The sequence below is a fragment of the Culex pipiens genome, chromosome 1 (genome assembly GCF_016801865.2).
Source record: "Culex pipiens pallens isolate TS chromosome 1, TS_CPP_V2, whole genome shotgun sequence".
Taxonomy (NCBI): domain Eukaryota; kingdom Metazoa; phylum Arthropoda; class Insecta; order Diptera; family Culicidae; genus Culex; species Culex pipiens.
This window is the reverse complement of record NC_068937.1, coordinates 70,525,072-70,549,826: the sequence shown is the minus strand read 5'-3', so window position 1 is coordinate 70,549,826 and position 24,755 is coordinate 70,525,072. Positions and strand designations below refer to the sequence as shown.

Here is a 24,755-nt window from a genome sequence, read left to right as displayed (position 1 = left end):
AAGCCTCAAGTATCTGTTGCAGAAGGAGATGGTATCCGGATTCTATCTCAGTACCGCCGGGACTGATGATATCGTCGTGGGTGAATCGTGCGTCGTCGGCAAGCAAACGCGGAAGCCTCACCCACCGCGTGAAGGTCGTCGATCGTCGCGAGTGCTCGAACTGGTACACACCAACGTGTGTGGTCCCGTGTCGCCGGAGGGACTCGACGGGATGAAATATTTTGTGACGTTCATCGACGACTGGACCCATTTCATGATGGTGTACCTGATTCGCTCGAAGGACGAGGTCATGGAGTGTTTCGAGGAGTACGAGGCCTTGGTGACGGCGAAGTTCGAGCGGCCTATCTCTCTGCTGAAGTTCGACAACGGCGGCGAGTACCGGAACAAGCGCTTCGGCGGCGAGTACCGGAACAAGCGAACAAGCGGGATCCGGATGGAGCCTACTGTCCCCTACACGCCGGAGATGAACCCGTTGAGCAAGCGCATGAACCGGACGCTAGTCGAGAAGGCGCGGGCGATGCTTGCTGATGCTGGCGTCGACAAGAAGTTCTGGGGGGAAGCCATGCTGACGGTGGCCTACCTGTCGAACCGAAGCCCGACCGCTGCTCTCGAGATGAAGAAAACGCCGTACGAGTTGTGGGAGTCCAAGAAGCCGTACGTGTCGAACATTCGTGTTTTTGGCAGCGATGTGTTCGTCCACGTCCCGAAGGAGTTGCGCCGAAAGCTGGACGACAAGGCGTGGAAAGGAACGCTCGTCGGGTACTCACACAACGGGTATCGAGTCTGGGACCCCAAGAAACGGACGGTCATCACGGCGCGCGACGTGGACTTCGTGGAGTCTGTCGCGGAGCAGCAGCAGGTAGCGCAACCCGAATCGCAGTTTGTGCCACTTGAAAGCGATGAAGAAAGCTGTGCCGACGATGGAGACGAGACTTCGGAAGACGAGTTCAGCAGTGCTGCGATGAACCCGAAGCTGAGGAAGCTGATGGCAGCGGCCGACCTCAAAGACCGAAGAATCCTCCCGCTTGGCACAAGGATTTCGAGGTTGAGTACGCCAGTTTTGCACACAACGCGATGAACTTCATCGAGGACATCCCGAGTTCTGTCCCTGAGCTGAAAAAGCGGGACGATTGGCACGAGTGGAGAGCTGCGATGCAAGACGAGATGAACTCCATGAAGCGCAACAACGCCTGGACGCTGGTGAAGTTGCCTGCAGGACGCAAAGCCGTTACCTGCAAGTGGGTGTTCAAGGTGAAGCGGGGCGACGCTGAGAAACCGGACCGGTTCAAGGCGAGACTGGTCGCCAGAGGCTTCACGCAGAAGCCTGGGTTCGACTACACCGAGAGTACTCCGGTGGCGAAGTTGGACACACTACGGGCGGTGTTAGCGCTGGCCAACGAGAATCGGATGTTCGTGCACCAGATGGACGTGAAGACCGCGTTCATGAACGGCGAGTTAGCTGAAGAGATCTACATGACCCAGCTGGAAGAGTTTCAGCAGGGGAATGGCCTGGTCTGCAAACTGAACCGTTCCATCTACGGGTTGAAGCAAGCGTCCCGAGCGTGGAACGACCGATTCCATGGCTTCATCAGCAAACTCGGATTCGTCCGGAGCGCCAACGACATGTGCCTCTACACCCGAGGAGCTGGAGACAAGAAGCTGATCCTGGTACTGTACGTGGACGACATCCTCTTGGCCGGAACGTCGTTGAAAGTGCTGGAGGCGGTCAAGCAGAAGCTAACCGAGGAGTTCGAGATGACGGACGAAGGTGAGATCAAGCAGTTCCTAGGAATGCGCTTTGAACGTGACAAGCTGAAAGGAGTTCTGAAGATCAGTCAGCGCGACTACTTCGATGGCCTCCTGAAGCGTTTCCGGATGGACGACTGCAAGCCGATCTCGACACCGATGGAGCACCGGCTGAGGCTGGTGAAAGGAGAGGAGAAGCAGAGAACGTCGAAGCCCTACCGTGAGCTGGTCGGATGTCTGACGTACGCGTCCGTCACAACAAGACTGATCTCGCTGCGGCCGTGAACTACTTCAGTCAGTTCCAGTCGTGTCCGACGGATGAACACTGGGTCCATCTGAAGCGGATGCTGCAGTACATCAAGGGGACACTGGACGTCGGTCTGGTGTACAAGGCCGTGGAGAACCTTCCACTGCTGGAAGTGTACAGCGACGCGGACTGGGCGAACGACACTACCGATCGTCGTTCGATCACGGGCTGCGTGGTGAAGCTGTTCGGATGTACTGTCGGCTGGTTGACGAGGAAGCAGTAGATGGTGTCTCTGTCGTCGACGGAGGCGGAGCTCGCGGCACTCTGCACGGCGGCGTGCCACACTCTGTGGATGATACGCGTGCTGGACGATCTGGGCAAGCCAGTGGACGGTCCCGTACCGATGTTCGAGGACAACCAGTCCACGTTCAGGATTGCCGAGGATTCCCGAGACTGCAAGCGCCTGAAGCACGTGGACACCAAGTTCCACTTCCTGCGGGAGCTGTTGCAGCAGAGGACGATCGAGATCGAGTTCGTGCGCTCTGCGGAGCAACAAGCGGACATCATGACCAAGGGTCTACCGGCAGCTGTCTTCAAGGATCTTCGCGCCAAGCTGGGATTGGAGGAGATGTGCTGTGATTGAGCAGGGGTGATAAGTTGGCAACCACCGCACTCTGTTCGCCCCTACGATGCTCAAGCCCACTGGGCACACGCGGGCTGCTGCTGTTTGACAGCTACACTTCCGCTACCACTCTGTGACAAAGTTTTACACGAATACACGCTTTTTATTTTCGCTTAAGTTAAAACGCGTGTTTTATTCCGGCCTCCCCGAAGCCTCTTTAATTGTATGATGTTATATTTTCAGACCACGGCAAATCAGAAAAACATGTTTCTGGGAAAATATGATGTGTCACTCTCAAACGTAGACAAAATCGTACAACTAACAGATAAAAAACAAAGAGCAGTAAATCCCCAAATTAAAAACAGCAGTAAAATTGAAGCGATTAAAATAGTTTGCAAGGTATGTATTTAATGCTCTTGAAGGAGTATAATGTCCGTTACGATTATTTCGACAATATTTTTTTAAGTAGCGCAGTCGTACACGCAGGCTTTCTAGTCAGAAATTTACCAACACATTCAAAGTATGTTTACATTACAGCTGGACGTTTGTTTCATCAGGATTCTTATCTCTTTCTAGTAAAAGTTTTTTGTCAAGCTACTTCTACCTGTTTTTTGACTGACCGCCTGTTATTAGAGAGCCTGGATCTTATTAGAGAACGGACATCTCAAACCAAAAGTACCAATCGAAGCACGAGAACTGTCAAACGGAGGTACCAATCGAGCAAAATCCTTTGTCTTATGCTCGTTTGGTACCTCCGTTTGACAGTTCTCGTGCTTCGATTGGTACTTTTGGTTTGAGATGTCCGTTCTCTAATAAGATCCAGGCTCTCTACCTGTTATGTCAGCCAACATAACACCAACATAAGACTGTGACAGCTCGAGCTCGATCATTGTTTGCATCAAGACACTGTGACGAGAAGTTCATCTTTTTTGGGTTGAATTATATTTTTCCACTGGGCCTAAAGTAAATTTTGTAAATTTGTGTCTCTATAATCTAAGATAATCTTGGTTGATCTAACTAAAAGTATGGGTTATTTTTTTACACATTTTTTTAACAATCTAAATTGTTGACCGGCAGTTACAAAACAAAGATGGAATTGCCATTTTTGTTGGTTAAATGGCTAAAAAAAAGTCTAGCAGTCGAGCGCTAGATTTTTTTTTAAATTACTGAAAAATTGTTGTGCGGACTATAATTTAAACTAAAAAAAATAATTAAATTATATGCTCTACAGCAGCCCCTGAAATCAAAGATTGACCCATCACTAGGCTAAATTCCAAATTTGAGCTCATTCTGACCACGGGAACCCCTCCCTCCAATCGCTTAAAGTTTGTATGGGAAAATTCGTCAAAATGTATGGAGAAAAGCAACTGTTTTACTTTTTTACCTGTGGAAGGTGCCATAATTATCCGATTCTCACAATTTCTCAAATGTAGAACCTTCATTAAATTTAGAACAACTTTCCCGAAGACACCATATTTTTAGGATTTTTTCCCGAGAAGTTATTAGCGCCCAAAACTGACCCTTTTTGCGCGGCCAGCTGTAAGGGGCTACCTAACAACGATGTTTATTTCCAATTCGTACACGCACGTGCTCTCTCTCAGGTTCAAACTCTCTCACGAGCTTGCTCGCCTGCCTGCCTGGCTGTTTACCTACAAGCGCGCGCTTTGCGCGCGCTGTTTCTCTGCTTGGACTTTTGTCGTCGTCGTCGTTTTCGTTTGCTATCCGCTGCGCTGCGTTTCTGGCATGTTTATTATGATTTTCAACTAAAATAGCAGGATTGTTTTGAGATATATTTAGCATATACATTCTTAAATTATGTCAAAAATAAAAAAAACTGCGCTGAAAAAAAATGTTTAAAGAAAAGACAGCTTAGGCTCAGTTAACAAAATACAGCAAATGTAATGAGAACAAGGTTTGTGTTACTTGGGTAAATGAAACACGCGTTGTCTAATACTAAGACTAATAAGTTTATTAAAAGTTAAGAACGGTTTGTAAGACGACCTGACTGGCCGACGGTCGGCAGGAGAAGAGGCCGATTCAACTGCGGTGTCCAGCATGTAACCTTAGTGCTATAATTCTCTATTGTTAATTGTAACGATCTGGCAACACTAGTTGGCAAGTTGGTTGCACTGTTATAGCTGCTGATCGAGGGACACTACAGTTTCTCCCGCTTCAAACGATCCTCTACATCTACGCACTAGAAGACTAATCGCTGCCAAATACAACTCAAACTAAATCTAAACTGCTTCTTCATTAAAGAACTTTTCCCGGGTCCAGGTACAACGCAAGATCAACCATTATTTTGGGTACTTCAGTTTCGGCTGACCTCGAAGTCTATTGGAACGACGCACTTTTGGGGATTTCGTTTCACTCCGTCTACGCTTAGAAGTCTTCTTCTTGTTTTTAGACGGTGGAGTGACGCGAATGGTGGCTGGCACCTGAACGGGATTACCATCTTCAGAAGACGTGTCCTCATATCCACTACTTTCATCATCATTATTCGCTTTTACGGGGTGAACAGGGACAGAGGGATGAAACTTGTCGGACAAGTCTGAGTAGCGAATCTGGTTAGAATGAACCATCCTAACATTACCTTCAAGACTAATCAAATAAGTCAACGGACTAAGCTTCTGAAGCACGATCGCGGGAATCCAACGGATGATGTCTTTGAAATGGTTACGGTACAAGACTTTCTCACCTGCGTTGAACGACTTCATTTTCGCGGATTCGTGGGAGACCTGAATTATCGGTTCCTTTCTGACGATCATGGGCTTGGCGTTGGTGCTTTCGACCTGAACCTTCTGCGGATTTACCACATTGGTCAGCGTACGCGGCGTGTACGAGAAGATCATTGAAGAAGGTGTGCGGTTGGTTACTGTCGACGGCGTGTTACGATAATTAATCAAAAATCGATTGAGCTTTCGCGCCATGGACAGCGGTTTGCATTTTTCGTCCAAGAGATACTTCTTGAGAACATCTTTTGCGCTCCTCACGCCTCTCTCGGCCAACCCGTTAGATTGGGGGTGGTAAGGCGGAGACTTCGACACTTTGACTTCGTTGGCACTCAAAAATGCAACGAACAATTCAGAATTAAAGGGAGGCCCGTTATCTCTTCCATCGTAGATCCACCCACAATGATGTCATCCAGGTACGCAATGCCCGGTGACTGGAACAGAATCTGTTCGATGATCGACTGAAAAATTGCGGGGGCGGGAGATATCCCGAAAGGCATCCTGGTGTACTGAAAGAGACCTTTATTCGTATTGATCGTACAGATGGACTGTGACGACTCAGACAAGGAGACTTGCAAATAAGCTCCAGACAAATCAATTTTGCAAAAAACTTTCCAATTCGCCATCTTTGCCAAAATATCGTCAATTCTGGGCAAAGGGTAGTGTTCGGTGGTAATGAAACGGTTCAAGGTTGCTTTTCCATCCAAACAAAGCCTTACTGACGAATCTTTCTTTGAAACTACCACAATAGGGCTCGCCCAAGACGATGTACGCACGGGTACCAAAATGGCTTCTTCCACCATTTTGTCCAACGCTTGATCGACTTTCTCACGAAGCGCGTACGGAACCGAGTACGGTTTATGAAAAATTGGCGTAGCGTCAGGTTTTAACACAATTTCTGAGCATGAGCATGAGCATGAGAGATCACCCATGGTTGCCCCTCCGTTACTGAACAGAACCGTAATATCCTTTCAGCACTACTGATCATAGGCTTCGACGATCTAGTGGTGTTTCCCTTATCAACAGCATGTATGAATGCGCCGAAAAGATAAAACACCATGATTGCTAAAACTAGATCAGTTGCGAATAGGTAACAGTCATTGGCCACCAACGGCGCCCGCCATGTCAGTTTGTAGACCTCGATTTTTAGGGACGGGAATGTTAGTTAGCGCAGGTTGCTACTAGGGCAGCTGATTTACTCTGTGCTTACACCCCACGAGCGCCAGGAACCTGAAAACTTGTTAGTAGGATAGGGTGTTTGGTCAGGATTCATCATAGAAGATGATGATGCGACCCAAAATCATAGTGTTTGTTAAAAGGTTTTATATATTAATCTCAAGGCAAGCAATCGGATGCTGCGGATGATACATTTCCCGTTTATCGTTTGTTTAATTTTATTGAGATGGTCCAATCTTAGACAGCCGGCTGTGGAAAGATAGAACCAAAATAATTTTTAATTATAGAATCAAAGATTAAACAGTGTAACTTTTAACTTGATATAATTTAAGGTGTTTTGAATGATTGATGTTTAGTAAGGTATTGATTATCCAAGCGAACGACGAGTTGCCATGTTTATCGAGCTGAAATGATATGTTAAACATTTGTTGTTGTTGCAACTATTTTACAATTTAAAAGCACGCGCGTTTAATGCAAATGATTTATCGAAAAGAATGCTTTGAAAACGCACAAAAAGTATGCCGCGACGACCAAAACCGTATAAAATATATTAACCCGAATGTAACACATAATTAATATTATGATTTAAAGAATTTCTAAAGTATTGAGTAAATAGATAGCCAACGCGATTGAGTGCAACGTCCGATTATGTACTATTTACGCGACGCGATTATTTAATTTAAGTTAAAAATAGTACTCATTCATGCTTCCTTTCATTCATGACCAATCACACTCAGTGAGGAAAATGTCAAAGCGCTTAGTTGTAAAAAAAAAATGTCGCTTACGTCACTTAGCCGTATCAGGAAAGCTTAGAGGTTTTACGAAATGTCACAATGTTATTTTAACTTGAAGCTTTTTACAGTTTTGGCAACACTGTATGTTCTGATGATGCAACTCACACCAACTCATATTCCGAAACATAGCTACCAGTTTTACTCACGCATACTCTCTGACATTCAAAATCACACATACATCCAACAAAGAACGAACTCACCAGCTTCAATGATCTCGACGGCTGCCACTGACATTCCGGAAGTACAACGACGCGTCTGCACCTCCCGGCCACTCACGGTCACCGGCATCAAAGCAACCGCTTGCAGTGTGCCAAGCCACCAGCACAAACACTAGCAAACGCTGCAGCGAACGTCGCTCGTCCACACCCCCTTCCTCCATACATATCGCTGCTGTTTCTTTCCTCCCCCAGACCAGCCCGCCCAATGTTGACGATCCGCTACATTATCTGTCGCTTCCATTTGTACAAAAGACAAGACAAATTCAAATCTGCGAAAACTAACACTCAATATAAATTGCTACCCAATTTTGGTGTCATTCACCGAAATCTATAGAAATGATTAATTCCAATCAAACGTGTCAGCAGCATTTCGCCAGCTCTGACAGTTCTCTCCTAAATAGCATTTGCAAATAGTAATGCTTCCGTCATCCACATTCATACATACATACATACATTAATAAATGCATCACACTCCTACACTCACACACTAGAAAGCAACATAAACCGTCATTATCCCTCTCGCTCTCTCTCATAACTTATCTGTTTCAACCCCCCCATTTCATCATCCCTTTTTCACTCTCACTCTCCCAAACAATGATCACTCTCATACACACCAACAGATAAGCCGACGGCTTGGAACAGACTCACCAAATTTTACAGCACGCTTCTCGTCGTCTTCGACTGTATTGGTGCATTCTGATCGTGGGTTGACACAGTCAGGTTGAAATGCAAATCCATCTGTTCCTGCTGGTAGTGGTCACAGAACCCACCGCACACACTCAGCCACATGCACAACAAATTCTCTTTCCACCCCTTCGATGCAGCATAAATGCCACTGTAGTCGGCCAACACAAACAGGATCCGTCAGGTTTTAACACAATTTCTGCTGAAAAACCGGTAATTACGTCTTTCGCGGTTTCGGAAACTACTTTTGGAAATCGTTTCAAGAGCTCAGATTCGAAGGACGTTTGCGCACTACTTACAGACTTGACCGAAAAGACTTTTCTCCACTCCGGATACATCAAATCAAGACCATCGCGACCGAGCAGAGGATACATCTTCTTAGCGGTGGTAATCACTATCAAGTCCAACTTACCTTGGATCCCCGAAGGTGCGGAAACGCGAAGCGAAACCAGACCCTGCGGTTGGATGCGTTGACCGGAAACAGAGATGAATTCTTGAGCAGTTGGCACTAAAGGGTAATGCGAGAAGTATTTCTGGTACGTAGCTGCAGAGATCACGCTTTTGCAGGCTCCGCAGTCAGCTTCGAACTCCAGACGGCGACCTTCGCAGTCCAGCGACACGAGTTCGGGCGAATCGACACGATTCAGCGATCCGGGGGATCCACCGTTGCTTGACGACGGCGTTTTGCTGCTGCTCGGCTCCAGGACGGACACACTACCGCTTCCTGCTGCGCTTTGGGCTGCAGACGACTGCTGACGGGCTGCTCGCACTGCGGTCTCGCCGACTCCGGCAAGAACGTTCAATCGGAGAACTTCCACAGCTTCCGACATCTCACCTACACGTTTGCTGCTTCCCTTGGGCTGCGACTGGCGACTTTTGCTCTGGCACACTGACGACACGTGGCCCTTCTTCCCACACGCGTAGCACGTCCAATCCAAGGCGGGGCACTTATCTGGATCGTGGTCACGGCCGCACCGGAAGCATGGCTTCTTTGGCATCGGTGGGGGACGGCTTGACTTACTTGACTGGTTCCGGCTCGGCTGCTTACCCTTCGACTGGCGACTCGGTCCGCCATTGTGCAGGGCCGCCATTTTGGACGCCGACGGGGCCGACATGTCCTTATTCTGGCTCAGCGCAGCTTCGTAGGCCTTGGCGATCGTACAGGCCTTCTCGAACGTTAACGTGGACTCCGTTAACAACTTCTTGCGCAGACTTTGGTCGTGGATCCCGGCGACGAACTGATCGCGCAGGGCATCCTGCAGGAAATCACCGTACTCGCAGGTTTGCGCCTTGGCCTTCAGGGTGACGATGAAGTCCGCAATCCTCTGGGAAGGCGTCTGCTCACAGAACCGCAACTGGTAGCGCTCTGACACCACGTTGGTCGTGGGACCGAGGTGATCCTTGAACAGGGCGGTTAGCTCGGTGTACGTCTTGATACGTGGGGAGACCGGGGCGCAGAGCCTGTTTGCTACACCCAACCGGCGGTCGCATGATTTTGATGCATGGCAGCATGAAAGTATATCAGAATCTGCATGAAAACTGTCCTCATGCATTTTTTGCGATATAGGGGTATGACATTTTTGCCCGTTACCGACAATTATCGACATTACCGACGGCAGATTGATTGTATTGCAGAAAAAAAATCTTAACAGAACGAGGATTGAACCATCAACTTCTGGGTTGCTGATCCGACACGCTACCACCGCGCCATGGACGCTTGATGAATGGTGAGGGACAGAGCGCGAACATAATGTTCTCTCTAGAGTGTTGCTCGGGGACGCGCCAGCATTCTATGTGTTGGTGAGAACTGCAGATCGCTGACGTGTTTACACGCGGGCAAAAATGATCTATGGGCTTGCTGCAAAAAATGTAATAAAATATAACATTTTCTGCAGCAAATCCACTGTTGCAGATTTTGAGATATATTTTTCGTTTGGGTGTAGCGTGTACAAGCTCGGCCCGGCCACGGTGAACATAACCGGAACCTTCATCTCGTCCGGCGTGTCGTTCACTTGGAAAAACATTTCCAGTCGGTTCATGTACTCGTCCCAGTCCTCACCGAGTACATACTGCTCGATTTGACCGAACATTCCACTACGAATCACTTGCACTGGGCTGCCTTCAGCCTTGTTCTCCTCCTTCGGTGGCATGGTTAAAGTTAGGTCCACACCACGTGCACTGCGCTTTCGACCGTTCACTTACACTTTTCGCGAACTACGACTCACTCGCGATCACTGATTGTACTGTTCAGCTTACCGTTCCGCTTTACCCTCGTCGCCAAGTGTTACTTGGGTAAATGAAACACGCGTTGTCTAATACTAAGACTAATAAGTTTATTAAAAGTTAAGAACGGTTTGTAAGACGACCTGACTGGCCGACGGTCGGCAGGAGAAGAGGCCGATTCAACTGCGGTGTCCAGCATGTAACCTTAGTGCTATAATTCTCTATTGTTAATTGTAACGATCTGGCAACACTAGTTGGCAAGTTGGTTGCACTGTTATAGCTGCTGATCGAGGGACACTACAGTTTGTTTGTTTTTCCAAGCATTACACGCAGTTTTTCGTATATGCTAAAGAAACATGATAATGATTCAATTGTTTTAAAAACATCAGGTAATACAAATGTTGTTCCATTAGGTAGTTTGCTTTAACAAAAATATACTTTAGTACAAATCAAGGCAATTTCACAATTATTGCTGCAAATTCTCATTCATACTCTTTAGGGAGTATGAATGAAAATTTGCAGCAATCATTGTCAAATTATTATTTAAATTTTAATTTTAGAGTTATTTTTTTATTCTTTCTGGAAATTTCTTTCGGTGTTCCTAGACCACCTGCAAAAAATATTGCAACTGTTTATAATTTTTTGTCAGTTTACCTGTACATTTTTCGATTCAGGAAACATCTCTTTCTGCACAATCGTTAACTACATTCAGATCAGTTTAAAAAAATCTAAAGAAAATTCCTTCCTTTTTTATCTAAAAAAACTGCATGGTATTTCTTGTGACAAAAGCAGATAAATTAAAATCCAAAACGTTTGCAAATAGGTTTGGATCAGAACAGATGACGATTCATGGATGAACTAATTCATCAAATTTGTATTCTCTCTCACACGCTCTTATAACATGATATCTATTGTTGTGTTTTTTTTTTCGTTTTGTTGATCACATATTACATTGAATTTTATATCTCAAAACAAACCTGGTATTTTAGTTCAAAATTATAATAAACATGTCAAGAACACATCGCAGCGAATAGCAAACGAAAACGACGACGACGACAAAAGTCCAAGCAGAGAAATAGCGCGCGCTTGTAGGTAAACAGGCAGGCAGGCAGGCGAGCAAGCTCGTGAGAGAGTTTGAACCTGAGAGAGAGCACGTGGGTGTACGAATTGGAAATAAACATCGTTGTTAGGTAGCCCCTTACAGCTGCACTATGGTACATTGGGTGGCCAAGTTTCAAAAAAGTGACCTTCTCCAAATATTTTTTGGTATTTTTTTCTCGAAAGTAAACATTCTAACTAAGAAAAATCCAAATTTTCAAAGCTCTAAGTTTGTTCATTACGGAGGTACGCAAGCTGAAAGTCAAAAAATGGAGTAAAAAACTAGCGTTTTTCGAAAAAAAGGCTGATTGTTTAATTTTAACATAGCTCAGCCATTTTAAATGTTTTATTAGGACAAATATACATCGTTGGAAAGGTAATGAGATAAGCTTTGAAACTATTAATAGATAAAATGTTGTTTCCAAACCAAAAACTGAAGTTTTCATCGAATAACTGAAGCATTTTTTTGACAAAACTTATTTTTTTGTGTTTGTTAATCGAGTACTTTTTTTGCTAACCGATGCTAAACATGAAACTAAGATCACTTGAAAGAATGGATTATAATCTAACATTGCTGAAATTTCCAGCCTGCGATTTTTTGCGTTTTCGGAAATATGCCATTTTGAACATTTACGTTTTATCAAAATTTGCTGCAATCTACATATGTCCACTTTTTTCACTTGCTTTGCTACCTACTTCGTGGGCATCGTCGCTTCAAAAATCAATACCTGGTTTCAAGAAGTTCGAAATGACTTTATTGGAATTTTCTGTTGCCTACATTTAAAATTGAGTACCTTAGTCAAAATAAGGTATTCGTACCGAAGTTTCTCAAGCGAAACTGGAGAATCTCAGTTTGATACCGGAAAAAGTATTCAGCAAAATGTTGACTTAGCATGATGAATTTCTGCGATCAATCCATGAAACTGATCCACATTTATGTTCTATGTTGGTTAGTACAAAACATCATAAAAAGTACCTTTAACATATCCTGAAGCTGTCACAAACTCTATAATCAAATGAATTTTAAGAATATGGTTTGTATTTTATCGTTTTACTTCATAATTAATATTTTGAATAAAATTTATTTTTCTGTTATTTGATTTAACAATTAAAATTTTCACAATTTATGCCCGTAACCCCGGGACTCAAGTTATATGGCATGGACTCACAAAAAGAAACACACAGCAGTAAATAATAAATATTTGACTTAAAATGAATTTATTACGCTTAACAAAATTTTGTTGAAGGGGAGGAGGAGAGGGGGGGGGGGGGAAGAAAGAGGAGGGAGGGGTTGTGTTCTTAAAGTGGGGATGTATTAGCTTATCCATAATTTAATAATATAAACTTGCAATACAATATATACGCAATTCTGTTGCACTTGCAAATGTATGAAAAGACTATTTATTATAAACAATCAACTATTGAAAAACATGAAAAGTCATAAAAATCGACGTATATCATTTCAATACCATACAATTACCCAAATTTGTATGAAAAAACATTTAAAAAGCAAAAAAAATAATTTGGCCGCCTGTTTGTATGGAGATGGCCCATAGTGAGCTGGCCGCGCAAAAAGGGTCAGTTTTGGGCGCTAATAACTTCGCGGGAAAAATCCAAAAAATATGGTGTCTTCGGGAAAGTTGTTCTAAATATAATGAAGGTTCTACATTTGAGAAATGGTAAGAATCGGATAATTATGGCGCCTTCCACAGGTAAAAAGGTAAAACAGTTGCTTTTCTCCATACATTTTGACGATTTTTCCCATACAAACTTTAAGCGATTGGAGGGAGGGGTTCCCGTGGTCAGAATGAGCTCAAATTTGGAATTTAGCCTAGTGATGGGTCAATCTTTGATTTCAGGGGGTAGCCCCAAAAAAGTCCGGATTTGGACCACCCTAGTATGTATTTGAACCCCGTCTTGGCAGGACTTGGCCATGACCACAGTATATTTCAACTGAGACGGTTCGGTTAGTAACCACCATATATCTCAAGAACCTTTGAAGTGAGATGCCTTTCTCTGGCTAACGATTTCTTCTGAAATTGTACAGCCATGGATCGGTAATGCAGATGACTAGGGCCAGGCAATCCACGACTCCCTCGTCCAGTTCATGAGTATATGAGATGGCCCTGGGCTGTTTTGAGACGGTGTTAGTAGTTATATAATGGTTTGATATATTATACCTTGTGGCATTATTTCGCCACTACGGACCAATTCAGTTCTAGAGCAATAACTCCATGATGGCCGACTGGTTAGCGTCTAATACTAACAATCCAAAGGTGTGAGTTTGAATCCCATCTGATTCTTAAAGGTTTTTTTCATGTTCAAAGTTCAATTCCTGTTTCCAAATTTCAAGGGAACCGACCGGGATTTGATCCCTGAACCTTCTGCTTTCGAGGCAGAAGCCGCAACCATTAAGCCACGGAGCCGGTTGGGACATACACAGTTTTTGTAGTATGGAAGATTTACGAGCAGATATCTTTCAATAATTCTTAGTTCATGTTATGAGAGTGTCCTGTAATCATAACTCAACTTCCGTGTATGCCCATTAGGGTGCCCAGAATATGGGACTTTTTTTTCAAAACCTCGCTCCACCAGCTGAATATTGTTCCTTGACCAATTTTAGGACTCTGGGCCAAATATGAGCAAAATCAGTCATCATTTACTCATCAGATACTAGGAGGTGAAGTTTGTATGGGAAAAATCGAAAAAATGTATGGAAAACCCAAGTTTCATACGGTTTGGTTTGCACGGTGCGCTACTTCTATCCAAATATTCCCAAAAGTGAGATTCTCATTGAAAATTTAATGCTCTACAACTTTGTAGAACATATCAAAGCTGTTAAACTCGATCCTGAAAAGTTATTAGCGATTTAAAAAAGTCATTTTTGTATGAAAAACTTTTTTTTCATCAACCAATTTCGCTCAAAATTTACACAGATGCCCTTTTCCGCTTGTGGAGCAGTGGGTCATTTTTTTTCTGGGCAAAATCAGTCATCATTTACTCATTGATACTCGGAGGTGAAGTTTGTATGGGAAAAATCGAAAAAATGTATGGAAAACCCAAGTTTCATACGGTTTGGTTTGCACGGTGCGCTACTTCCATCCAAATATTCCCCGAGGGGGACGTCACTCCGCGATAACACACTAAAACGCACAAAAACTAGCTCGAAAAGCATCAACGCTACTCATCGTGCCGAGTTTTCACATAACGTCACCTTAAAGCAAGTTATCGCAAGTTAACGCGCGTTAAAGCGAATTAAAGCGGTCAGCGTCTGCTCGACTTTTGAACCAAACGAATCGATCTTGCAACCTTGCTGGCTTAAGTCGAGTAGTTTTTAATCGGGTTTGGCAACTCGGTATTTGTTTTGGTTTTTTTCCTGCAGTTTCGGGAAAAATAAATAAAGCAATCAGTGTGTTTTATTTTTGCCCACTCGGTGGTGAAATCGCTGCTGGTTTGTGGCGCTCGGAGCAGGTGAAATCGCCCCGTGTTGTGGCGCCGACGGTGAACGTGATAATCTACAATCCGTAGTACACCGTTTACACCGATGGCGGGACCGGCGAATCCGACGGAGCAGATGCGGGGGCCGAAAAATATGGTGACAACTAGGCTGACAAAGTTTGTGGTGGCCGAGTGGAGGTGGACGGGTGGACGAATCGGACGGGAAGACGGAAGATTTCTGACTGCAACTCAAAGAGGAGAAGGGTATGATTTTTTGAGGGGTCGAGTTAAGATTTTAATGGTTGATTTTGTTGGCAGATTTGTGTGATAAAATGCGCACCACATCCTGATGGACATTGATATTTTGGTGCGACTTTACTGAAGAGATGGAGCAGGCTTGGAATAAGCTTCATCATCCGCCCTTTACGATAACGAGCGATCGCGGAAATTCTCGAAAACCTCGGTGAATTAAACAGCGAAGTTAACAATTTCGAAGCTGAATCCCAACGCCTACGGGCTACGCCAGCATGCGCGGAATGTTACCGTCCCCCAGCGAATCGCCGAAACGTTCGCCAAGAAACTGGGAAATTTCCTCAAGAGCTCGGGAACGCTCGCCAAGGCCAAGGCGATCCGATGCGGCTAAAGATCAATGACAACAATGAGCCCAGCATAATCTGGGAACGGCGCGGATGCGGAACGGAACAAGCCTTGAAATTAGAGGAGGAGGTGGACGATCGGCGCAAGCTGGAGGCGAATTCTTGAAGGGTACGCGCAACCTAACCTAACTGCCTTAATAAGCAGCGATTGTCGGGCCGGGAGTTCAAGGTTCGTCTGTAGCGCCGAAGCAAGAGGTGACGGACTCACAACAACAGCTGTTCCACGGTGACAATAACAAGAAGGAGGTGCTTAACGATTACCAGAACGAGTTCGCAGAATGGGAGGCAGGTGTACACATAAAAAAAAATGTAAATTTACCCTACACTGAAACTACGTTTTAGATGTAAACATGCTCAATGTAATTTTGAAATTCATTGTAAAAAGTTAAATTTGATTAAAACAACCTTCTTGTAAAATGAGATTAAATGTAATCGATAAATCTTATGTAAATTGAGTTTTTGGTTCTCGAAAATCGTAAATTTGAAAATATGAAAAGCATGTAAACATATTTCAGATGTAAAACTTACGAATTGTAAACTCAATTAGCATTTAATTTCAAATTACAAGTTTGTGTTGCAACTGACAGTTCAAGTGGAAGATAAAAACAAACCAGTTTAATGTAAGATGTTCTGTGCGAGGTGAAACGCAAATTTTATAATAAATGGTGGATTTCGTGTGAAAAACAATCACAGCCGCTCAGGTATGTTGCATAAATGATTCATGATGTAAACAAACAATAATTCGAGTGATTTTTTTCTTTAGGATAATCGATATTGCAAGTAAGGAGTGCATCCCATTCAATAACATTAGATGTGGTTAGAATGCAATTGTTTACATTTTCGTCACATCTCGAACAGGTGCATTCGACTGTATGATCTGCACCTTAATCATCGCTCTGGTAACAAGAAGAAAACGGAGAAATCCAGTTGATTCTTCTGGTCCAAACCGGAGAGGGAAGCAAGATCCGGATCCATTCTTCTGGTCCAAACCGGAGAGGGAAGCAAGATCCGGATGGAACGCCGTCTGTAGACAGTTTTCAAGTAAAAACTTACCGGTGTCTTGCGAACCTTCGTGGTGAACGGACACTAGAGCTGCGGTATTTTTTACTACCTAAGCTCAGAGTTATTTCAAACAAAATTCACAGTCTTTTTAAAGACTACCTGAGTTACTTTCCAAAATTCTAAACAGTCTTTCCAAGACTAACTCCACCTAAAATTTTGTTGTATTTTACAAACGAAGCCATCTTTTTAAAAGAGAACTTTGCTTGCAAAATGCGTCAAAACAAAGGTAAACGCAAATCTTCTGAAGATTTGGTCGTTACGTCGGTGAAGCGTTTGAACGCTAAACCGGCTAATGGAAACAGAAAAAGAAAACAGCCTCTTCTGAGGTCTGATTCTGATTCTGAAAGTGAGGTCAATCCTCCAATTCCATTGACAAACAGTTTCGGTGTTTTATCCGAAACTGTTGACAAGGATCCTTCTCCTCGTACTGAGCCTTCTGCCGTCGAGAAACGAGTAAAGGCTCCGCCAATTGTAGTGACTTCCGTCTCTGATTTGGCCAGCTTTCGAACGCAACTGAAGAATTAGCATAGCATTGGTGTCTACCCGTAGCTGCTACTTCGTTATTGACCAGGACCCCCAAAAATTGCTCCGTGGACCACAGATGAAAAGTAGGAACCAATCATCACCCCTTCGCAATTTTCAAAGGTCCCTATCATGCTGATCAATACCGACGCCGGCCACGACCAGTGGTAAGACACGGGGAAGTGGATGGGAATGTTAGTCCGATACTTGAGTGATGGGACCGCCAAATCGACTGCGTCTCCGACAAAGTATCACATGAGTTTTGAGGGGTTAGTAAGGTGGGTATGAGGTCAGGATTCACTGTGGTAGGTGATGCGACCATAAGCAATTTGTTTATCTGTTGAAATTTTAAAAATCTTAGGCAGCCGGCTGCGGAAAGATACACAATCATTGATTTAGAAATAGTTTTAATTCGAACGCGGGGTAAAATTATCATTCATTCCCTCGTCGGCGTGCCTTCCGAGCAACGACGCTGTAAGAAGGGCTCCTCCTTTTACTATTTAAGCAATAGATTAAATTGTATTTTCTGTGGTTTCCAAATGAATTAAATCAAAACTTTATAGTGAGGTTTGCAATGATTTCATCGTGTTGCAGGATTTTATGACGAAATGATCCGAAAATAGTAATCTACGAGACCGACAGAATTGCGAAAAATAGTAACTGAAAGTTTTCGTTTCGAGCAGTTATTAATAAAGTGACACTATCACGAATGGTAAATTTTTACGAATGGTGCATTTTTAAGCCGAAGTCGTTATAGGTAGTTATATCTTTTACGTTATATTTATAATTATCGGAAAAATAAGATCAGAGTAAGAGGAGAACGAATCCGTAAAAACGACGCATGAACTCGAGTTAGACATTCTCGTTTAACGACCGGTATATTATTTTTTACGCGACATGAAAGAAGGAAAGAAGAAAAAGAAGAGGGAAAGTGGGGAAAAAATATGTAAAATATAAGATACATACAAGGATAAATTAAAGTAAATAGATAGATTGAAATTAATAAGTTGAAATAAATTGATACATTAAAATAAATTGGTCAATGAAAAAAATTATAATAAAATTAAATCCATTCATGCTTCCATCCATACATGAGCCAAATGATAGAGTTCACCAATTGTGGAAACTCACAAATGACCCCTCATAACGTTATCTAATCAGACAGAAAAACACCAAAGTTGTATTGTTAATCCGATTCCGGCCAACCGTGAACCTTCCTGAAATAATTGGAACCGTCAAAAATCCACCAAAGCATCTACCAGATTGATCACACAAAAAAACTGTGGTAGAAAAATATCCACCGCGATCTACCGCGATCAATTTTTGACAGCCAACGAATTACTTCAAGAAAACCCACCGCGGCCAACCAAAATCAAATCAACAATACAACTCAAATCAAAACGGGCTCACCAAAGTTGCTGCCAACCTTCCCTTCCCACGCCTTGTCTTTAACATCAATCCCTTCCCTACTAACCCCGAGTAGGCCGCGGGTAATCGGCTCCCCTCCCACTAACATTTACACACAAGATCCTCTGTAATTATTAAGTTTTTTGTAATTACAAAAGCCCTTTCGAACGCAACTGAAGAATTGCAAGGAAACTTGCAATTTGAAGGTTTCGTTCCAGCTTGGTCGAAGAGGAGAATGTCGCTTGTTGATGGAATCTTTACAAGATCACCAAACTTTTGTTGGTTATTTGAAAAACCACAAACACAATTTCTACACGTATGAGACCAAGAATGCTCGTCCATTCAAGGCGGTCCTGAAAGGTCTCTCCAACGACTTGTCGGTGGACGAGATCAAAAACGAACTTAAGGTGTTGCTTGGCTTTGCCCCATCCCAAGTAATACCAATGAAGAAAAAATCAAACGGGAATATTTCTCGCTTTGGTTTGACTTCACAATTTTATCTGATTCATTTCAACAGAAATGAAATCAACAATTTGAAACTTTTGGACAAAGTTCAGTTTTTGTTCCATGTACGGGTAAAGTGGGAGCATCTTAAGAAACATGGCGGTAATGGGCAGAATCTGACCCAGTGCCGGCGTTGCCAGGCATTCGGTCACGGTACTGATCATTGCGCCATGGTTCCAAAATGCATGGTTTGCGGGGATTCTTCTCACGACAAGGACAATTGTCCCGTGAAAGAAATCACCCAATTTAAATGTGCAAATTGTGGTGGAAATCACAAATCAAATTTCTGGATTCTCCTGTCAAACTCGGTACGAGTCGGTCGTGTTGACGAGTTGTCTCTTACGCGAGTTTTTTAGCGCGATATTTCGGCGTTTTCGACGGCGATTTTCCGTTCCGGCGGTTGCAGGTGGTGCGAGGCACCACGTTTTGGACGCAGCGGACACGGCGACGGCGCAGAAGCGGCGGTTCCCCAAGGCAGCTTCCCGAGTTCCCGCTACCGTGAGGCGGCAGCAGGAGGAGGCGGCGGCAGACGCAGACGAGCGGTGGTCGCAGGAGGCGGCCCCCGAGAGTCGAGTGCGGTCGGCGGACCAGTTTTCGGCCAGGCCAGGTCGGAGACAACCCCGGTGTTTGTGTGTGGCTGGCAGCAGGCAGCACAACAACAACAACAAGCGCGCGAAAACGAGCTTCCCGCGCATCCCGCTGCGGGCGGCAGCCAGTGCGGCCAGTTCGGCGGTGAGTGTGAAAGGCGAGTTTTTTGTTTGCTTTTAGTTTTTTTTTTCTCATAGTTTTTTTTTGTTAGTCATATTTTTTTTTCTCTTCCTTGGGTTTTTTTTTCTTTTTCGCGTAAATCTTGATTAGCTTTTGTATTAGTTTTTCTTTCGTTTTTCATTCCAACCATGGATCCGGATGAGGACCAGGTGGAAAAAATGTCCGAGTCCGAAGACTGGGACACGGACAACGAGGGTGAAGTTGATCCTCTCCCAGGAGTGCCTTCTAACCAAACCGCGTTGGAACTCTACGGAAAGGACACCAAGGTCGTTGTGAAGGGCACTGGCGGGCGCAAAGCGAAGAAACGCAAGTCTCGACTGTCTCCGAAACCATACCCAAAACCTGATCCCACTTCCCCTCCAACACAAAAACCGGATCCAGCTCTTCCACTGAATCCAAGTCCTCTGGTCCCAACAAATCCAACTCCTATTCCAACGAACCCAACCCCTCCGATCCCGCCAAATACGAATCCAATTCCACCGGCACCAACCCCTCCGATTCCGCCAAATCCGAATCCTATTCCACCGGCACCAACCCCTCCGATCCCTCCAATTCCAAATCCACCAGGTGACAAGGAAAGACCAGTTCAAGCTCGCGCTCGCCAGTACGTGGGGGGCTCGCAGACGGAGTGGGTGGTCTTCTTCCGGCCCAAACAAAAACCCCTTAACTTCGTTCGGATCACAAAAGATCTGCATAACCATTATCCTGGGCTGGTACAATGTACTAAGCTGAACAAGAGCAAGCTCAGCGTGATCGTGAACTCCGCGGAGGAAGCTAACCAGATCGTGAAAGACATTCGGTTCTGTGTCGAGTACCGTGTTTGGATTCCGGCCCACAAAGTCGAAATCGACGGCGTGGTGACCGATGACAGTCTGTCGCTTGTCGACCTCTCAAGGGCGGTGGGACGCTTCAAGAACCCTAAACTTCCAGCTGTGGAGGTACTCGAGTGCCGGCAACTGGGCAACGTCACCACCGAGGGTGGCCAGAAGAAGTTCATTCCTTCTGCCTCGTTTCGGGTGACTTTTGCAGGGTCAGCTCTGCCGGACTACATTGAGCTGTACAAGCTTCGGCTTCCAGTTCGATTGTACGTTCCGCGAGTGATGAGCTGCGAAAACTGCCAGCAGTTGGGACACACCAAGACCTACTGCAGCAACAAGAGCAAGTGCTCAAAGTGCGCAGGCCCCCACAAGGACGTGGAATGCCAAAAGCAGGCTGAAAAATGCCTGCTTTGTGGCGGGGAACCGCACAAAACTCGGCAGTGCCCAAAGTACAAGGAGCGCGAGGACAAGATGAAGCGATCCTTGAAGGAACGCTCCAAGAAGTCCTTCGCGGAAATCCTTAGTCAGGCGAACCAATCCAATCGTTTCGCCCCCTTGGCAGATGATTCGGGGGACGAGGAAAACGAGGAGGAAGTCCTCTTCCGGAGAGACGAGGAAAGTGACTCTTCCGGACCAAATCCGAAGCGCAACAAGGTTTCCAAGTCCACAAAAGCCGCTGGCGGCAAGGGTAAGGAAAGTGACTCGTTGAACTTCGAGGAGGATTTTCCTTTCGGTCCGTCGGGTAAGCCCGCTCCGAAGCCGACACCGAAGCCGGCACCGATTCCTCTCAAGCCGCTGAAGCCCGTTCCCAAGCTGCCAAAGATCCCTCTAAAACCGGTTCCTCAACTGAATCCGATCACCGATGCCTTCAAAGGAGTCCTTCCTTTTTCCACAATCGTGGAATGGCTGTGCTCTTTCGTGAGTGAACCGACGCGTTTAATCATAAAGCGGTTTGAGCCTCTCGCTAGACACATCGGGAAACAGCTTGCTACCACGATGCCCCTCTTGTCGTTCATTTCCTTTGATGGGTAATACACCAAAAACGAAAAATGGCATCTCCTTCCTACAATGGAATTGTAGAAGTTTAACCCCCAAGTTAAACGATTTTCAACAATTCGCATTCGAACGGGACTGTGATGTGTTTGCGCTGAGCGAAACGTTTCTTATCGGAGATGAGACGCCAGCTTTCCGGGGGTACAACATCATCACAGAGAGCAGGGCAGGACCAAATAGAGGTGGAGGCGTACTGATTGGGGTCAGGAAATGCCACACTTTTAGAAAGGTCACGCTCCCGAAGCTAGGAGGAATCGAAGCAGTCGCAGTACAGGCCAGGATCAGAGGACTGGACATTTGCATTGTGTCCGTCTATGTTCCCCCACAGGTGTCGTTAACTCGACAAAAGTTGTGGGGTATGCTTGAGCTGTTGCAGGCACCGCGACTAGTTCTTGGTGACTTTAATCTTCACAGCACCGAGTGGGGAAGTCACAAGACAGACCCTCAAGCATATCTGATTCATGAACTGTGCGACGACTTCCAGATGACCCTCCTAAACAGGGACAAGCAAATTACGCGGATTGCAACACCTCCAACGCCAACTACGTCCGGTACGAAGGCGAGTGCCATCGACTTGTCGCTCTGTTCCAACAGTTTGGCAGTTCTCTGTGACTGGACCGTGCTTCAAGATCCTCGTGGTAGTGATCATTTGCCGATCGCTATTCTGGTTAGCCATGGCCCACAGCAATCGACAACGGTGGAGATGCCTTACGATCTGACGCGAAATATCGACTGGAATGTAACTTATGGGGTTGTCCGACTACTGAGCGTCACAGAGACTCCCAGAGTTCAAGGCCCTCAGGGTCGGCACGCCTTTAGTCAAGTCGCGCAGCTGGGGAATGCTTGTGATGTCCAATGTAAAACTCCAGGTGTGCGGTCCAAAACTCTACACACTTTATTCTCTCTCTCTACACTTCTCTTTATTCCTCCCACTTTCTTACAGACTAATCTGACCTTTTCCTTCACTTCTTCTTCGGGGCCCCGTCGTCGATCGCAGCTCGCCGGCGATGTCCACCTTCCTGTTTCTGCTACACACTTCCGCTCCCTCCTTCTTCTCCTTCTTCACTTCCGCTTCTTCAAGCTGGCGTACGCGTGCACGACCGCTTGCCGTCCAAGGTGACTCTCCTACGGCGCGTCGTCGATGGACCCGTCCGCTGCTCGTCCTGGCCTCACCACAGATGGTTACGGCTGTGGCCTTCGGTACACCGTCGAGGGTGCCCGGAATCCCCGGATAGGCACAGGTCAAGCAGGTTATCCCGGTAACGGTTGCGTTCGGGGAGACTCGAGGTGGTTTGAGTCCCCGGTAGGTGTCAGCGACACTGGTGAGCCGTCGTTGGTACTGAGACGGTTATCACCAAACACAAGGGGTCCTGGCAGTAGATGGTTTGAGGTTAGGGTCGTGACGGTTGGGTTTTGGGGTGGGTAGGGATCTTTGGGCGTACTGTGGAGACTACTGGCGTACCTGGTGTCCTCCAAATCAACTCCTGCACTCTAGCAACTCGGCGTTGCTCTCCTACTGGTCCAGCTGGTGATGCTGGGCACTTCTGGGCACTGATGGGCACTACTGGGCACTATTAAAAGTAACTTGGCGGAACAGATGGTAGTCGACAGATCTGTTCGCTTTGGCGTCGTCCGGGGAATAGAACGATTCCGCGGACTCCCAGCATGATGGCGGTCCTAGTTCTTCCCCTTGCCTCCTCATCTTCATCCGAGCCTTCACCCCTGATCCCCATCCTTCCTGTCACGACTCCTTTCGCCTCCCCGCCCACAGCTAACAGCTCCTCTGGTGGCGGGTTATGGAAGTTCGTTGGTAGCGCTGGCTGCACACTGGGATGTTGTTGGTGGACGATGAGCCGGGTCTTCGCTGGGAGAAAACCACCAGACACACAAACACTACCCAAGCATGGTATTTTTACGAATTTACTACGCGATAGCCGCGGAGACCTTCACTAGTGAAGTCCCGACGGTTACACTCTCCCCCAGCTCGGGTAAAAAAAATACTTGAGAGCAAGGATTTTTTTTTTTGCAACTCAAAAATTCGTTTTATTTGTGAATTTTTTGCGAGTCCCCAACCGGTGCGGCCTAGCTGAACCTTCCGAACCAAGCATAACGAACACAGGACCGGAATTCACTACCTTTACGGTAGCTCATGAAACATTTCACCATTCAAATCTGAACTCTAACATCCAAAAATATATAAGAAACATGTGAGATTTGCGAAGTATTGTGATAGGAATTATCGGGGTCATAAGGCTTCAACGAAGGATAAAATCCCTCTCCGCGCTGTTTAGCAGGTCAAACCTGTGTACTGGCCCTCAACGTATATTTCAACTCCGGCCTCCAGCGAATAATCCATCTATATACTTCGTGGTAACTCACCAATTGTTGAAAAGGTAATTAGCAAAAACATTAAAATTAACGAAATCACTACAAGAAAATAAATTAAATAACACATGCACATGAACATTTTAAAATTCAATAAATAGCATGCAAATAAATAGATTAAAAAAAATGAATAAGTTTATGACTGGGGCTCCGGAGCAATTATATACAAAAGTAAAGTCATGTGTGACTATACATGAAATATTTCAACGTTGTCGGAGTTGCGTTTTAGTACATTATCTCGAGATCTCGTTATCACCGTTGTGTCTGTGTGCATGCGATCTTATCAGGGAACTCACAGAATCTGTCAATCATCTGTCACTAAAATGTGCTTTAAGATGCTGTAAACATGTGAAAAGTGTGTTGAGATTTTAATTGGAGAATTTTTGGGTGCGCGCGGGGCGAAAATCGGTTTTATCATGTTTATTTTCGTACGAAATTTAATGGCCATGTTGATCTCTGTGGATAACAACGATTTTCGCTTGGTAATCCCTGAAAATTCCCTCTTAAAACTCAACACTAAACTCTATGACTATGAAAACGTAAGTATGGTGAACAGTAGCAATCTATGTTTCCCGATTGTTAATTGACAGGATATTTTATAA

The 24,755-nt window shown here is 45.2% G+C and overlaps 2 protein-coding genes across 2 annotated transcripts; one reads left to right on the top strand and one right to left on the bottom strand.

Moving 5' to 3' along the window:
- Positions 1 to 3,463: 3,463 nt before the first annotated feature.
- LOC128093817 (uncharacterized) lies at positions 3,464 to 12,775 on the bottom strand. Its single transcript, XM_052711624.1, has one exon. The coding sequence runs from the start codon at positions 9,824 to 9,826 to the stop codon at positions 8,315 to 8,317; it is 1,512 nt and encodes a 503-aa protein (XP_052567584.1). The 5' UTR covers positions 9,827 to 12,775; the 3' UTR covers positions 3,464 to 8,314.
- Positions 12,776 to 12,819: 44 nt separating this feature from the next.
- Positions 12,820 to 21,752, top strand: LOC120426366 (uncharacterized). The gene is made up of 2 exons (XM_052711623.1): positions 12,820 to 15,242; positions 15,297 to 21,752. Exon 2 carries the CDS (start codon positions 20,026 to 20,028, stop codon positions 21,745 to 21,747), a length of 1,722 nt encoding a protein of 573 aa, XP_052567583.1. The 5' UTR covers positions 12,820 to 15,242; positions 15,297 to 20,025; the 3' UTR covers positions 21,748 to 21,752.
- The last annotated feature ends 3,003 nt before the right edge of the window (positions 21,753 to 24,755 follow it).

Bases quoted from the DNA above. Each gene is read 5' to 3' on its own strand.
- LOC128093817 (XM_052711624.1), bottom strand. From the start codon at position 9,826: ATGTCGATAATTGTCGGTAACGGGCAAAAATGTCATACCCCTATATCG.
- LOC120426366 (XM_052711623.1), top strand. From the start codon at position 20,026: ATGGATCCGGATGAGGACCAGGTGGAAAAAATGTCCGAGTCCGAAGAC.